At 38.7% G+C, this 18,086-nt stretch overlaps 1 protein-coding gene across 29 annotated transcripts in view; it reads left to right on the top strand.

The window, feature by feature from the left end:
* The window catches only part of DTNA (dystrobrevin alpha), a 394,437-nt gene that overhangs the window by 341,987 nt on the left and 34,364 nt on the right, over positions 1-18,086 (top strand). For all 29 annotated transcript variants that reach the window (XM_073006396.1, XM_073006399.1, XM_037982388.2 and 26 more), the window contains 2 exons: positions 9,206-9,293; positions 13,025-13,122. In XM_073006396.1, the coding sequence (XP_072862497.1) occupies positions 9,206-9,293; positions 13,025-13,122 (186 nt within the window). The remainder of the gene's footprint in view (positions 1-9,205; positions 9,294-13,024; positions 13,123-18,086) is intronic.

Genomic DNA, 18,086 nt, shown 5'->3' with positions numbered 1-18,086 from the left:
CAGGACTCCGGGCCCCACCATTCAGTTCTGTGCTACATATCATGCCAAATTACCACAGGATGGTGATACAAGAATTTGTCTTATTCCAAGGACATGGATGTCTCTGCTGATTTGGAAAACAATGCTTCATTTTACTCAAGATAAAAGTGAAAAAGAAAAAATGTGATGTAATTGAATCACAAAATGGAAATCATTTCTTTAACAATGATAACAGTGGGAACAATTGTCTTTCAGCAATTCTATTATACATGTCTCTGATGATCATCCTGCTAAAGCCTGCTTTTACATCTTGGAATACACAAAACTTAGTTTCAGAAATGTTAAATTCAGAAAATAAGATAGCCCTGTGTGCTTGGATAAAGCCATTCAAAAGGCTTTTCTCCATTTTAATTGTGACATAGGAGACTCCTTCCACTGGTTAAAGTTACTTGATGTTAATAATAAATGTAGATTTGCAACTTGAATTAAAGGAAAAGGACAAACTATGTATTTATCATGTGTATGTTTCAATCCAGTTCAGACGACTGTTTTATAAACATATTTAGCAAACCAGTTCCTTGAAAATATGTCAATTTTTCTCAACCACTTCAATTTTCTCTGAACTAAGGACCCATGGATTTTCCATAGTTATAATTATTAAGAGAGCCAATGGGTTCAATTTCCATTAAAATGTTTCAAACCTTTAGCATCGCAAGTCCTCTTTCCTCTACTATTAGAGGAAAAGTAATTGGCAAAATTAATGACAATTACATTAAAAGTAATGGCAAAAACTGCAATTACTTTTGCACCAAGCTAGTATTTCACCAACGCATCCCTCAGATGCTAGGCCATTGCTCTGTGCTCCTTGCCCTCACCATTTGATGTTATTAGCCACTTCGTTTCTGGACCTCTCTCCTCCTCACTTGAATATTTTCAAAATTTTCTTCCTATTACTGCTTCTTAGACCTATTTTTGCAAGATTAGTACATGAGATAATTTTTAGTTCTCATGAACTGATGAACATTTATGTGCTTTAGTACATACATGTATCTAAATTTGTTTTTAATAATGTATAACCCGTATACTAGTTTAATTTTACCTTAGATCCTGCTGTTTAAGGTGATAAAAATGCACTCTTCGGCTGACCTAAATCCATCCCTTTCTTCAAATTTTGTGAGCTTCTAGATTAAATAGTATCCACTTTTTTACAACTCAGCCTCTCAAAACTACAAAATTGCTTTATTCCCAAGGAGTTTGGTACTCCAGTGTTACATGGTAGCTGAAACAGTAGAACTAAGCACTGAATTTTTTTTGTTAATGGTATTGTTCATCTTTGAAGAAGAATACAGTCAGTATAGATTCAATTGTAAGGCAATGATGCAGTCTCACCCTGTGTCCTCTTCCCATCATTCTAAGCACACTCCAGTTATTTCTACTGCTCTTTCTTGACCTTTTCTTAATTAAGGTTGTAACAGATAAATCTCCAAAGAGAAAAGCTCAGAGTTTGTCACTACCAGCCATTTTCTCTACTCAAGTGATTCATCATATTGACTTGATGGTTACTTAAGACCATAAATCTGTCTCAGCAGAGACACCTTACATCTGCTTGATGAAAACTAAATGTGATTTGTATTTTGAAAACAAAGCAGAATTTAAGACCAACCAATCAATGAAGGAGGCTTTGTTTTAATAGCTTCACCCTCCGTATTTCTCAGTTTTTTTCTATCCTTAAAAAATTCCAACTTTTTCAAATTTCTTATGTTTTCTTCCCTTTTCTTTATGTTTAATTAGATCCTAACAATTCCTCACAGCTGTCATGATTCTATAAGTAACGTAATGACCTCTTACTTCCTTTAACATCATTGTAGCTACAATGCTTTACCATCAAGTCACAGTGAGACATATAATAGGAATAATAATAGTGTTTTTAAAACACTTACCTCATGCCAAGCTCTATGTTCAGAGCCTTGTATACATAATTTCTCCTTAAAGTAGTCCTTAAATTAGTTCTTAAAGTAAGCCCATGGAGTAAATAAGATCATCCCCCTTTTATAGATAAGTAAAGGTATCATTTTAGAGAGCTTACCTGACTCTCCCATAGTCCCACAGCTATAAAAAGTGGGACAGAGATTTTAACCGTTATCCATCCAAGTTCATAGCCACTGTGTTTCATCACCTTTTTTAAAGTCTGCACCAACACATGCCTTTCAGGATCTTTTGTGGATACCTCCTTCACACTGCATCCTCCACGTATTTACTGAAACTGCCTATCTTATTCTAGTGTTTTTATTTGATTTTAGCAAACATTTTGAGCACATACTAGTAACAGGAATGGTGATTCTTAAAAGTTACCTTTTATGTATGCAGTTCCTTGAGTTGTGACTTCTCACGTTAATTGTAAGCTTCAAAAAGGGCAAGAGTTTTGTCTTCAGTTTCTTTTATCTCAACAGCTGGAGTATGAATACTAAATTTTGTATTTATAAAATGCTTCAAAAATTACAGAGCCTTTTTCCACAAATTATTTAATTTACTTCTCATAGTCCTAGAAGGTTGGATATGATTATTTCCATCTCACTGTTTAAAAAAATATGAGCTTTGAGACATTAAGTGACTTATCTAAAGTCACATGCTAGTAAGTGCTTGCAAACAGGTCCTATGACACTGGGTCCCATCTATTTTCCACCCTATTCCTTAGCCTCCTTGTCTGTGCACCCTTCATGAGATGCTCCGCAAACAGGAACCTTATAGCCATTCTCCATCAAAAGCTTTGTTTTTGCCGTTATTCAGACATAATCCTGATTAACTCTATGCAGGGGTCTTCTACCCTATATTAACTACTTAACACAATGGGAAACTGACTTATTTGTAATAGTTGGCTACTAAAGAAACACTTATGTCATTGCTGGTTCTGATGTCAGATAAGTAAAATAAATAAACTGCAGCTCAAGGGAGAATTTCTGCTTCCTTCCTAATTCAATGAAGTTTCAAAAGCCTTAATAATTTGTATGCATCTTCTTCATTGCAGGAGAAGGAGTCTGAAAATGTGATACAGTAGGCTTTTATTACCCGCCCCCAAAGCTTGTCAAGTGCCTGGGCTTTCTAGTTTATAGCCAGGGTCTGTAGTGGACCAACCAAATGATTTGAAACCAGCCCAGAACTTCTATCTCTAACCATTGTCACTTGATTAGACACCTGATATCATATGACTAGGTTAAAATTGTTCTGCTTATATTTTCCTCAAGTACAAGAAAGTGTACATTTGTGTTGCCAATAGATTTCTTATTAAGTGGATTGATAATCCATCTAGTTTAAAATTCTTCCATAATATTTTATGCTTTGGGGAAAAAAGATGTCTAAGAATGCCTATTTCAGAATTTCATTTACAAGGTCTAAATTTTAATTAACTTGCATGCTTAAAACTCTTTAATAGATTCCTATTGGACCTAGTTTACAACCCAGACCACTCACCATGGTGTACAAATCTGCATGTAACTTAGTCCTTGCCTATTCTTTTCTCAGCCTCACATCTCTTGGGGTTCTCCCATTCAATCACTACATTTATTCATGTCAGTTTTTGATCAATTCCTCCAACAAACCAAGTTCTTTCCTGCCTCAAGACCTCAATACTAGTTCTCCCCTCTGTCTAGAACATTCTTTCTCATTTCACCCCTACTATATGCACGTGAACTTGCTTGTCTAGCTTCCAGTCTTAGATTAAAGACACCTCCCCCAGTAGGTCTCCTATATTGGTCTCTATGATAGCATACTATTTTTATTTTCTTCTTATCAGCTGCAATCATGGTTTGGTTGGTTGGCTGGCTAGCCGGTTGGCTGGTTGGCTCGTTGGTGGGTTGGTTGGTTGGTTGGTTGGCTGGCTGGTTAGTTGACTCACTACTTACTGTATCTTCAGTGGGGCAGGGACCCCCTCCAACTTGTTCACCACCTTATCTCTGACATCTAGCACAGTGCCAGGCACATAGTAGGTGCTCTATAAACATCTGTTGATATTGTAGAATATCAGTAGTGCTGTAGCTAAAAAATTCCATCTTACCCCAAACAAAATTGTTAGGAGTAGTCAGAAACTTTACTAGCAAAATTAGAATTTTTACTATTTAAAAAAAAATCACTGTTATAGAGTAGCACTTAAATTGAACATTTCGTATAGGAGTATAAAATAGATGAAAAATTGAAGTATTAAGCTTCGTGTAGAGGGTAGACATGGGCAAAGATAAGCACCAGCAATTCACTGATATCGACAGAGCAACTAATAGGGTGTTCCAAATTTTTTTTTTTTTAACTTAAAGTGATAATTGGGCAAGAATTTTTTTTAATTTTAATGCCCCCTCGATTCTTCATCTTTGTATTAGTTTGCTAAGAATGCCAAAACAAAATGCCATACTTGATGGCTTGAACAGCAGAAATTTATTTTCTCACTGTTCTGGAGGCTGGAAGTCCAAGGCTAAGGTGCCAGCAGGGTTGGTTTCTCCTGTCCTTGATTTGCAGAGGGACACCTTCTTGCTATGCCCTTAAATAACCTTTTCTTCCTCTTCTTCCTCTTCTTAAAAGAACATCAGTCCTATGAGATTAGGGCCCCACACTATGAACTCATTTAACTGTAATTAAAGGCCCTATCTCCAAACATAGTCACATTCTAAGGTACTGGGGGTATTCATATGCTTTAGCATATAAATCTTGGGGGAGACACAATTGAATCCATAACCCATTTCACTACTGAATCCACTGAATTGTATGCCTTTAATATTTTTAATGTGTAGGTCAAGATTTAACTGACTGTCTTTGGTACATTTTGTTGATTTTGAAAAATGTGAGTTTACTGCAATCTTTTGAAAAAGAAATTATAATCTGTTGAAAGAAAAAAAGAAGAGTTGTCTACACTTACTGACAGTGTCTCTTTTATATGAGTTTTCATTTCCTGTTAACACAACTCCTTTTCTTTAGTAAAATTTTTAGGAACTTCAATTATAGAACTGGACTTCTGAGAAAGGTATTTCCTTAGAATCCTGGAAATAAAAATCTAAAGACTGTCACATCAGGAACAGTTGGCGTAGAAGGAAATGGGGGAGTCTGAGAGTTTTTAGAAGGTAGAATGCATGACCTTGACTGTAACATAGAGGGTTATTGAAGTCAGGGTCTCAATAAAGGAGTTTAAAGGTCTCCCTTAAGGAAGCCATTATTGTGGTAAGCTCTTATTGTTATCCATGAAGATTGCCATTTCATGATTTCCTGTCTTTTTTTGTTGTTCGAAACCACTCACAAAGGGCCACTACACTAAGCTTTGAGAGTTAGTTTCTTTCCCCATTCTTCAGTCCCATAAAACCACTTCTCGATCCCCATTGTCACTTTGTTCCTTTCTACCCTGACTCTCTTGAGCTCGCTGACTCCTAAATGCCAAAAACAAGTGCTCTATTCCCTTAGCATTTTGCTCTAAACCAACTGCCAAAGATAGGAAATAATTAATAAAGCAATCTTCCATTTAAGTTAACTAATAATGCTTTCTCAGGCACTAATCCTTTTAATAGAAGAGTAGTATATGAAACTCGATGGCCTTCTAAATTAATTTCTAGTGATAAAATTCCCATCACTATCCAGAGTAGTAGAAAAAATATGAAAAAAATATAGAAACATTTATATATGCTTTTGCTTTTACATTTATATATGCTATATGCTTTGGATCACAGTATTTTCTGGTTGACTACCCTAAACTGGAAAGCAGAAAAGGCCCAGAAAAAAAATCAAAGGAATGTGAACAAACCCTGAGTTCCAAGAAATCTTTGCCAAATCACACTTTCACAAGCCCTAGTTCAGCTGGGGCCACTTGAGTTTCCTAGAATGCCATGTTGAAATCACTGGCAACAGACACTGGCCATGCATTTCAGGTAGAAAGTGGAGTGTTTTCAAAATAATGGATTTTCCTGCTCTGAAATGCAGTCAACACTGCAATCACTTTTTAATTCATCATAGTCTCATAGCAAGATTACTGATTATAAAGTCCTGAAATGAATAGCTAGGGCTGGAGAAAGTTTTGGAATTGGTATTTATTTTAATGATTTAGGGATTATTGACCATTCATTTTCAACTATTTGTAATTGAAGTCTTGAAATAGAGAAATTTATCAGAGGAATGCCTCCTTCACCCTTGTGTAATTTGAACATGCTAAAATGGCACAGGTGGACCCATAAATTGTTCATGTGCACAAAGCGGTAATATATCACACAGGCCCTCATTCACTCAGTGTTGGGGGAGGAAAGGTGTGGAAGTATGAGTTATTGCTTGCTATACAGAATCCCATATTTTCACGTCTTACATTTCTAGGAGGCTTTTTAAAAACATAACCTTCATATTACTTACACTAGCTAGTCATTCATTTTGAAAGATACTTTTATCAGAAGTTTTTATCAAAGTTTTTAAAATTATTTATCAAAATACAAATGTTTCTGACAAAGTCACTTTCAAGGTGTCAAAGAGATCATGTTCCTGGGCCTGGAGCAATGGGCATTGTAATCCACACACACTGTGTTGAATTAGATGTATAGTCCCTAATACATGAGCCAGAAATGATAAACATGTTAAAATCAAATTCAGTTGTCTCTTTGTGGGGTAGTTTGATGTCTAAAGAAAAGACAGTGTAACTTTCTCTTTTTCATTGAAGCTGTAATAAGGAACTTAGTTATTATTGTTAACCATTGCAGAATGCAGACATTGTTTTATAAAGGCAGACATCTGCTTTAAAGCATCAGTTTTCCAGAGTTAACTCTGCCTTTGCTCTTAAAATTATTCTTACTCCAAATCTAAACTTGTGTACTGAATAAAATCTCAATCCACTGGGATTGATACTATACATTATGTAAGCCCAATATCCGACAATTTTCTGTCTTAAGGGAATGTTTGTATCTGTTAAATACTCATGAAAAACGCTCTCTTTTATATCATTTATATTTCGGCTTCATTTCACGTATTTGTGTTTTCCATTTTGTTTTCAAGATCTTCGAGATCCTTGATACTCAGTGTTGAACCAGTACACTGGACCAATATTGTCGACATTTCTTGGAAGCCTGTTAGAAATGCATTTTCTCAGGTCCCACCCTCCCAACTTCCCCTACTATACCACCACAGAACCAGAAACTGCATTTTCACAAGATCCCTCGGTGATATGCTTACACTTTAAAATTCGAAAAGCACTGCTCTAGATAATTGTCAGATGGCAGATGATATTTTGAAGATGAGGATTACTAATGGATATGAGCATGTTACTTAAAAGGCAAAATAATAATATTGTATTAACTAATATTTTTGAGCACCTCACGTGTTCCAGGCATCACACTCTTTTGATGCTTTTTGCATATATTATCTCATTTGAGCAAAAGGAAAGAGAAGCCTCTTTTTCTGAGGAAGGAGAAATCAGTTGTTAGATAGGGAAATCCAGGAATGTTCTAGTTATTTATTATAGCTCAGAGAAAAGGGCTAAGTCTAGAGTGGAAGTATGCACATGAAGACAGCTATAGCTTATATATGTAAGGAATATAGGCTAGAGCAGAGATAATGAAGACAGGAATGTCTTATGAATGACCAGGGGGGGAAAAAAAAAAAAACCCTGTTATATAGTGGATTCAGCCAACCAGAGAATAGCTATTTGGAAGTGACATAGCCAAAATGCTGGAAGAACATAATTACTCACTCATCTTCTCACTTCAGAACAAAGGTTAAAACACTATGTTTCACGTTTACTCTATTTGTAAATGTACATATAAATGATATAATAGTATGTTACTTGATATGGATCTAAGTGATTACAATGAATAATTCTTACAACCTTAATATTGGCATAAGAGGGTGTGTTTACAATATGTATTTATGAGTTAATTTCTTTAAGGAAGAGCCGTAAGTATAAGAACGGATGCAGAAGACTATGTTTATAAATGAGAGGAACTAGTTTCTGATCTTGATTCTGAACTGAAACATACCACAATAACCGATAAGCCAAACTACAACCAACTAGTCTGTTAACAAGATTAGTGCTATTGGTATGTTTCGTAGAATTATTTTTAATGGCACCCAAAACTTAGTCTTGAATGGAGGATTTCAGAGAATGAAGTTTTCTGAAATACAGAAGAATTAATAATGCTTCTATTTGCATTAGTTTTTAGGAACTCAGATCATCCTTATTCTAGTATGAACAGTTTCTGTAAATTTATAGGAGGCACTAAAAAATTCCATTAATGTCATTAGGAGTCACTACTATAATTCTGTTTCTCTGGAAGTAAATATAAAAGGCAGGTTATAAATAGGTAGTAATAGTAAGATGAGACTTGTATTATTAGTTACCTTATGCTGCATAACAAATTATCCCAAAAGTTAGTAGTTTAAAACAACAAACATTTATCATATCAGAATTTCTGTAGGTTGAGAATCCAGGTTTGGCTTAGCTAGGTCCTTCTGGTTCAAGGGCTTCCATGAGGTTGCAATCAAGATGTCACTTCAGGCTGTGATCTCATCTGAAGGCTCTACCAGTGGGGATTCATTCACGTGGTAACTGGCTTGCTTGGGTTTCTCATCGCCTACATCTTTCCGTAAAGGCTGCTTTATGACCTGACAGCTATTTTCCCACCAGACAGACCAAGAGAGCTAAAGAGAAAGCAAGCAAGCCCAAGATGGAAGCCATATAATCTCATGTTGGAAGTGACATTCCATTCCTTCTGCCATATGCTATTCATTAGAAGCAGATTAGTAAGTCCAGCCCATCCTAAAGGGGAGGAAATTACATGAGAATGTAATACCAGCCGGTAGGGATCACTGGACATTGACCACAATGATTTTTTTTCTTTCTTCTTGCTTTCATATTTTCTAACATGTTAATTTTGGACATGTGTTACTTGTGTAATAAGGAAAGAAAAAACATTAAAGGCAATAAAAGTAAGGAGAAATTCTTCTTACATCAGATGTATTGATCAGAATAGTCACCTCTCTATGAGGCTTTCTTAGTAAGACAATTGAATTGACTGAAGACAGGATTTATTAATGACCTTCCTGACTACATACTAGATCATGTTACAAATTTAAGCCGAGATTGTTAATCTAACAGGGTTTTGTGTCACTTGCAAATTTTTTGCACTGAAACATTGAAATAGTAAAAACTCCTGGTGGTAATATGACTGCAGCAATCTTTCTCAGTTTCCTAACAGTCTCCTTCTTGCTCTGTTCTTAATAGCATGCTTGAGAGTTCAAACCGGCTTGATGAAGAACACAGGCTAATCGCCAGGTATGCGGCAAGGCTGGCAGCAGAGTCCTCTTCATCTGTAAGTAGTTGGAGTAAAAGGATTCATCTGTTGGCATCTGGGATCCTTGAATTTTATATGTTATGTTTATTGTTATTATAGCTGGTGCTGATTACCAGGACAATTTGTGCTAATTTATTGCGCATGTGTTTGTTGCTATGTTTGTGGTGTCTTGGTGGTGAATTTACAGTTTAAAAATGGAAGACTTGAGAAACAAAACCATCCACAGTAGTGTGACCCTGGAGTCAAGCTGGAATCCTCGCATCCCCCTTCACTCAGTGTCAACTCCATATGAAGGCCCGAGGAAGGGGGCAAGGACTGGTTGTGACTCCTTTAATGTATTTAAAGCAGGTGTGGTTAGTGAAAGCACTAAATTTAAGGTAGAGTAGTTGCAAGTGACGCTTAAAATATACCAGTAGAGATAATAAAGCTTTCTCCATTTGTGTCTGTCTCTGAGACAAAAGCAACTGTCAGCTCGACACATTGATTCAGAATTCATCTGTGCTGACTGAGGGTGAGTTGCAATTAGTGCGTCAAAAGGACAAAGGGTGGCGGGGAGCAAGTGAGGAAGCTGTGGCCTGCACCTCTCACATCAGATGTTGCAGTTATCAGAGCCCTTCCTGCTGAGCATTTAACCTAATGATCCCAGATGGGAGCTGCATAATGACCCATTGCATTAGCCCTGGCACGTGCTCTCTGTGACATCCATGACTGTAACACTGTTAGAAACTACCATGAGCAAGATGGAAGGGATCCAGGGCAGGCTAAAAGTGTGCTATGTGCCCCCAAAATCAGATGTGGTGAAACAGAGATGTAATTGGAGTATATGAAATTTTAAGGGACATAAGTAAGAAGCAAACGTGTTAAAATCGAAATATAAAATCAGCTGAGAATATGGGAGAACTAGATTTTAGGACAAGCAGCGCCTCCAGGAGTCACTTGAAAGTAAAAGCAAAACAAGGTTTCTTGCCTTTATCCATGCATATACCTCTATAAACAGAGGCTATGGTATACCAAGATATGGGATTAGCAATGTGTGTCCCAGCTCTCTATGACCTCATGCAAAGCACTACTTCTTTGAGTTCAGTCTCCTCATCTGTACATAGGCATAAATATGCTCATTATATATGCCAGTGCTGCCTGTTATTAGCATCCACTGAGACAGTAAAATGTATGAAAGTACTGCATAAACCAGCAATTACAAAATGGCAGCCTGCAGACCAAATTTGTCCCCCAGAAATGTTTTGTTGAGCCCTACAGTGTTTTCAATTCTTTATTAGATGTCAGGACTTACAAATCAGATGGGTTTTCCTTGAAAGTCTGGATTTTCATCTTATTTTAAAAGACTGACCAGATCAGATGCATATTCCTTCTGACAGCAGGCAGCTGGAGTGGAGGCGTTCCTCTGCTGCTTCGGACAGGGCAAGCGTGTGGCACTTTGCCACAACCCTTACCCTGGCCCACCTCCCTCCCTTGGGTTACTTCCCTGCCCCTTTCAGCCTTTGAGTTAGTGATCCCTGGCAGACTGCTAAATCTCCATGCACATGTTATTATTTATATGTGCACTAATTTCTCCAGTCTTGTTCCATTTCTTTCTAGAGAACATTAGTAACTTGGGTTCCTTGCCTACATACACCATATATAACCTTTGTGGATCCATCATAGGAAAGATACCGTCCACACATTAATTCTAGTTCCTTTGTAAATCTCTTCATAACCACATATTAAGAATAGTATGATTAGCTGAATAAATCATGATTAGTAAAATGACACTTTGTTAGAAATGAGATAGAAAGGTCATTTACTTGGGTCAATGTTTTTCTGTATAATTCCTGATCAATTAATATACATAGCAAAGCAATAACTGAAATTCACTACTGGCTCAGATAAGTTTCTACCATTTATCAATACATAAAGTATATGCCAGAAAAGGAAGTCTTATGTAATGAAATCAGAAGAAAATCTCGAACCACAAGTCAGTGCTGCCATATGCCAGAATTAGCTATCGAAAGTCATTTAGAGTCTAAAATGTAGGACCTCAAAATTTCTTGTTAGCTACACAAGTCATTCCTTTGCTGAAAAGAGGTGTGAATTAAAATGCATAGACAGCTTTATAAAAGCAAAACCTTTACAAAAGTTAATCTTTCCTACAGTTGGGTTTATGGACATTAAAAAGCAGGACAAGATTCTCTGCATCTGGCTCAGGCAACAGTTCCCATTTTTAAAAGCTTTGCATTCTTCGGTAGAAAGATTAGCTGTGATTTTTAAAAATTTGTTTTTAAAACAATAAAAATTGGTGTGGAGGGCCAGGTGTAGTGGCTCATGCCTGTAATCCCAGCACTTTGGGAGGCCAGGGTGGGCGGATCACGAGGTCAGGAGATTGAGACCGTCCTGGCTAACACGGTGAAACCCCGTCTGTACTAAAAATACAAAAAATTAGCCGGGTGTGGTGGTGGGCGCCTGTAGTCCCAGCTACTTGGGAGGCTGAGGCAGGAGAATGGCGTGAACCCAGGAGGCGAAGCTTGCAGTGAGCTGAGCTTGCACCACTGCACTCCAGCCTGGGCGACAGAGTGAGACTCCACCTCAAAAAAATAAAATAAAATAAAATAAAATTGGTCTGGAGGAATTTCCAAAATGGACTGTAAGGCAAAGAAAGCAAGACACAGACAAGTGTACATAATCTGACCCCATTTTTGTAAAACAACACCAAATAAATCCTTGACTAAATATACATAAACACACACAGATATTTATATATATATATATGGTATGATATGATTAATGATATCTATATTTATCTGAGAATGGAGGAAGCTATGACTGCTTGTATACCAGTTGTTAAAGCTGATTGCATTACTGAAAATGATGGGCTGGAGTGGTTTGAAGGTAGAAGAAGCAAATCAAAGGATATACATGAATATGTGAATTCATCAATCTAAAATTACATGTGTGAATAAAGAAATACATTAAAGTTTGCTGATTAGAAGAATCAGAAAAGTAAGTCTTACTATGACTTTAAAACTGTATTTTTATTTATTTTTGTGAGATGGAATCTCGCTCTGTCACCCGGGCTGGAATGCAGTGGCATGACCTCAGCTCACTGCATCCTCCACCTCAGGCTCAAGCGATTCTCTTGCCTCAGCCCCTCTAGTAGCTAGGATTACAGGTGTGTGCCATCAGGCCCAATGAATTTTTGAATTTTCAGTAGAGATGGGGTTTCCCCATGTTGGCCAGACTGGTCTCGAACTCCTGATCACAAGTGATCCGCCCACTTCAGCCTCCCAAATTGCTGGTATTACAGGCGTGAGCCACCACGTCTGGCCTAAAACTATATTTTTAATTGTATATTACAGTAATTGAACAGTAACTCTAGAGAAAGCACCCTCTCAACAGTGCAACATCTTTTAAAGCCACCTATAATGAAAGAATAGGTACAATGGGGATAGTGTGGCAAAAATAAAATCACTTCCCAAAGATAGTCAGTCAGAAAACTGAAAAATCATTTTTCCTACCTTTTGTGTATTTGCTTGCCAGAGAATTCTGTTCTGTCTTCCACCTCACAGATGTGCTTCGGATCCACAGAAAAGTTGGTCCGTAGGAGAAGAATGGCAATTGAATTTTATGTATTTGCTTTCTTTGTTTTGATAGAAATAGTCCCCTCCTCCTTGTCTGCGTATCTCATGACTCCTGCCTTCCCAAATACATAGGTTCACATTCTCAATATGAAATCTTCCAAACTACTTATTTTACAGCAGCCAACTCAGCAGAGAAGTGCTCCTGACATCTCTTTCACCATCGATGCGAATAAGCAGCAAAGGCAGCTGATTGCTGAGCTAGAAAACAAGAACAGGTGAGGCTTTGTAGACGTGCTGGCTTGTTTGATCCACGTGCGCATTCATTAATAACCTATGGTCGTGCTTTAAAGTTTCAGGGCTTTACACCCTGTATGCATACTCAAGGGAAGACATCTACAGTCAGTGATGCTCACTTCCGAAAAGCTAGTCTTTAGATCTTTAGAACTTCAGAAGCTTCATGAGAAAACTGCGTGTGCGTGTGTGTGTGTGTAGTTCTGAGATGTCGTTGCAATTAATGTTGCCCCTCTAGATAGTCTCACTTCCCTTTTGCTGACATACTTAATTTTGTTCAAGAGCTCCTAGTGCAGGAGGAGCCTCCTGCGTACTTGGTAGAAGGTGTCTCTACCACCCAGAAACAGGTAGGAAGCTCACCAGAGAGACGCCCTGGAGGGACCCTGCGCTAAAGAGGCATCTGGAGAGACACCACCATCACCCAGTTACTCTATCCAAACATGCAAAGATCTCCACCTGCAGCCCATCAGCAGGTTCTTCCTCTATTCAACACAGATTGACTCACAGTCTGCCTCCACGGCATACACCCCAAACATTGCCCAGCTCATCTCCACCACCACCCAGTTCAGCCTGTCCTTTTCAAAAACACCAATCTTATGTTAGTTATTCCAGGTTTAAACCCTCTAATGTGTTCCCATCACACTTCAGTTAAATCCCACTCCTCTTACCGTGACCTGCAAGGTCCTACCTGACCTGATTCCCTCCTGCCATTCCAGCCTCAGCTCACCTTGCCCAGCACACTCCTGCCTCCCGTGTCTTCCTCCTGTCTTACAGCCTTTGAATTTGTCGTTCCCTCAGCCTAGAAAGCTCTTCCTCCGGGTCTCTGTGTGAATGGCTCCTTCTCATCACTGAGGTCTCAGCTCATATATCACCTCCTAAAAGACCACCTGTCTCATCCCGCCCACTCGCCCCAGCCCAGAAACTAGTCTCAATTACATCCTCCTGTGTGTGGGGGGAGGGCGGCAGGGGGTGTCACTTATCACCGTCTGAAATAACCGTGTGTGTTTCTTTGTTTATTGTCTGTCTTCCCTGACTGAAATGGAAGTTCTTTGAGAACAGAGTCCATGGCTAAATGGTCCCTGGAGCCCAGAACCAGGCCTGGCAATTGTAGAAGCTCAGTAGACATACATTGAGTGAGAAAACGATGAATAGCTGAGTTAAATCTCAAACTTGGTGCTGAGGAAACCTAACGTGGAACAATTTGTACTAGGTTGGTGCAAACGTAATTGTGGTTTTTGCCTTTATGTTTAATTACTTTTAATGGCAAAAAGCACAATTATGTTTGCACCAACCTAACACATTCTAGTAACATGTTTCTTGAAACGGCACTAAAACATTTCCACGCTTAATCCCATTCTTAAAACACTGATGTGACATTTGAGGTCAAACTGGTGGAGTAAAGGAGGAGGTTGTGATAATTATTTCATGCCTGTAAAGTTTAACCTGAGAATTTGGGGATAAATGATCAAAGTATTCTTTAAAGTTCTCAAGAAAGAATAAAAAGGAAGGTGCAAACTCTGGTTGGCACATTTTCATATTTTTTTCTAGTAAGGAAAGCTTTTGGCTTAGTTGTCTTGAGACCTGGTTGTCATCATTAGGAAACCGCAAATTAGGATAGAAATAGCTTCATAAATGTGACACCATGACTCCATCACCTTTGAAACTACTGCTCTACTCTGACCCCCGGGGAGATGTGCTCACATCAGAGCTGGAATTTAAAAAATTAAAAAATTAAATTTAAAAAAAGTGTGTCCCAGCCGGACGCGGTGGCTCAAGCCTGTAATCCCATCACTTTGGGAGGCCGAGACGGGCGGATCACAAGGTCAGGAGATCGAGACCATCCTGACTAACCCAGTGAAACCCCGTCTCTACTAAAAAAAATACAAAAAACTAGCCGGGCGAGGTGGCGGGCGCCTGTAGTCCCAGCTACTCGGGAGGCTGAGGCAGGAGAATGGCGTAAATCCGGGAGGCGGAGGTTGCAGTGAGCTGAGATCCAGCCACTGCACTCCAGCCTGGGCGACACAGCGAGACTCCGTCTCAAAAAAAAAAAAAAAAAAAAAGTGTGTCACATGTGATCCCTCTCAATGTAGCAAATAATAGGAGGAAAGAATTAAGAAGGGAAAGAGTAGATGCATAGTGAAGAATTAGAAAAAAATAGCCATACAAATTGGAAGTTGTTCAGGATAGTCACAAGTCTGTAAAATTACGTATTCTATTTTATATAACATTTATTATATCTACTATGTGCAAGTAATTGTGCCAAGTCAGAAACAAGCAGTGAGAGTGGGAGCCAAGGCTTCAAATGAGCAAAGGCACTTAAAATAAGGTAGGAAAAAGAACCCACAAAAAGGAAAAGGGTAGTTGGGGGATGCAAGTAAAAGTGGGGACAGGCAGGCACTGGAGAAAGTGTACGAGCTGAGCTGGCAGGCAGAGGGCTCAAGGCAAACAATGTAAAAGAACCATTGGACTTTGTGGTTCATGGAAAGCTTGTGTGAGCATTGATGACATTGATGGCAATGGGGAGTAGGAGAATGGAGGGGCCGTCCTCAAAGGTACTGATACTTTACATCAATTCGGGCACTGGAAATATCATGGCAAGAAAAAGAAGCAAAATAAACCAGTTTTAAATTATTGACGATTAGACTTAATCCAAAGTTTCAGCTTTTTTGGAACAAAATATTATGGTTGATAACCTCAGCAAATGTTAGAATTGGAATGTAAAACAGTTTTGTTTTATTTTGGGTTTTTTTTTTTTTTCAGTCCACAAAGTAAACCAATAATATATGGTGGGAAAGGTTTATTTAAAATGACTCAGAATTAACAGATGTCAGTAAGTCAGTCAGTGTCCCATAATAAGGCAACAGAAAGAGCTAAAGAAGAGAGGAGGAAAGAAGTGATAAAAACAACCATTGTATCTGCTATTGGAAGGCTATGCCAGCTTGGAAGGCTATGCCAGCTTGAGGCCTGAATGAACACCAGAATTGAGGCCATCTTCTGAAGAAGGACCTAACTTTCTATGTAGTCCATTCATTTGGAGTTTCTACTAGACATCATTCCATAGTCCCTTCTCCATCCCTTAGTCCCTTTTCTCTAAGACATATTATGATTGCTAACGAGCATGGAGCTATCCAATGGGGAAGGGACCACAGCTGATATTAATAACATATGCTCACAGCTTCCAGGTGGCAGCAGTAAGAAACCTGGGTCTTTGTTTTGGGGTGTTGAAGCGAGAATAAGGACAACTTTAAAATACATTTAAAGTACATGTGTACAAATATAGCTTCGTTTCGTCCTCAGAACAACTATTTAATATAGGCAGATTGACTATTATCATCCCCATTCTACAGATAAAAATTTAAATGTGAGGTGTTATTTCTACTCTTTTTCCCCAACATGACCCACTTCACCATCATTGTGGTCTAGGTTGTGTAGGGCAAACTTCATGGGGAAGGTGAGTTTTTAGGACATTTCAGGACAGTGAAATTTTGCAGTGAAAGTTCAGAGATAGAATTCCAGGTAAAAATACACATAGACTTTGAGAAAAGCAGCAAGACACTTGCCAGGCTAGCACTGAGGAAGCGAATAAAGAATAAAACGAAAACATCAGTATATGAAGCTTGTACACCAGACCAAAGAATTTTAATTCTATCCTGTCTTGATGGACAGCAGTGGTCAGGCAAGTGACAGAATGTCCGCATGTTTATGGCAAAGTAATCAGCTCACTAAATATGCAGGTTGCATTTACAAGGGGTTGACCAGAAGCTGGTGGGAAGTGATGAGGAACTAAGATAGATGGTCCCAGAAATAAAAATAAAGGAACCCAAAAAGGAGATGATTAGACAAAAGGCAAAATAGTGCTGAAATGTTAATTTACAAGATTCTATTACTCATTTCTAAACTTCCCACTAGGGATTCCAGATTTTCCAACGACAACCTTCACACAACTCAGATTTTACTAGCAATCCTCTTTTCTTTCCCTCTCTTGTTGTTTCCTTCCTCCTATTCATCTGTCCCAATACAAAGAGAAGAGATAAAACGTCAAGGTCAAAAGGGGCGTTGTGGAATATCAAAAGGAGGTTAACCCTGACCAGAGTTTTCACCAGCTGCAGCATCAGGCCTACATCCCTTCTTAGAAAGAAAAGACTAACAGAAATTCACAAGCTCAAGAATATCTTATCTCGGTTGCGGTGTTAATTAACCTACTCTGCCACTTCTTCAGAGCACTTTGTTTTCCCCTCCAATACTCTGCTTCCACTCAGGCATGGGGATAACACATTTGAGGGGAAAGCAGGACTTCTTTTGAGGAAATACCCCAGGGATATCTGCCTCCATATGGGTCTATTTCTGATACCAGAATCAGCAGGAAGCACCATGAAGGCCCCCACAACCCTGGTCATGCCTTAATATCACTCTTGTTGCTTGTTTCCTGAACACTTTTGGATCACACTCTCTAAATCCATGTCTTTAAGAACTAGAGAGAGAAAAAAGAAACAGGAGTGAGAAGCAGAAAGAGAGATACGTTCTGTCCCTGAGTTCTTTTGTGGGTTCCAGAGCTCCCCCAACCCATCTCTGATGAGCAGCAAGTGCATCCTGAGCTCATCTCTCTGAGTCAGCAGCCTGGTGCTCTCTAGACATCCCAGAGCCAAAAGCTCCTTCAGGTAATACTACTGCACCGTGGAAACCCACCCAGAGAACCCATGTCTCTAAGGTGACAACCCAATAATCAGATCTGTGAATTTAAGGGGAGGATGGAGTTCCTCACTTCATTTAATGACTTTGTGTACCCCAGGTAATCACAGACATTTCAGCAATGATCTTTAGAAGATAATGGTCCCTTATAGCACCTTTGGTGGAGTCAATCAGTTAGTATTAGGAGTACCAGGAATCTTCAAATTATATTGTATAAGTCACAGCCTGTCTTGGCTAGACCTGGCAAAGCAGGTACCAG

Source organism: Chlorocebus sabaeus, chromosome 18 (genome assembly GCF_047675955.1).
Source record: "Chlorocebus sabaeus isolate Y175 chromosome 18, mChlSab1.0.hap1, whole genome shotgun sequence".
Classification (NCBI taxonomy): domain Eukaryota; kingdom Metazoa; phylum Chordata; class Mammalia; order Primates; family Cercopithecidae; genus Chlorocebus; species Chlorocebus sabaeus.
This window is presented reverse-complemented; position numbering and strand designations above follow the sequence as displayed.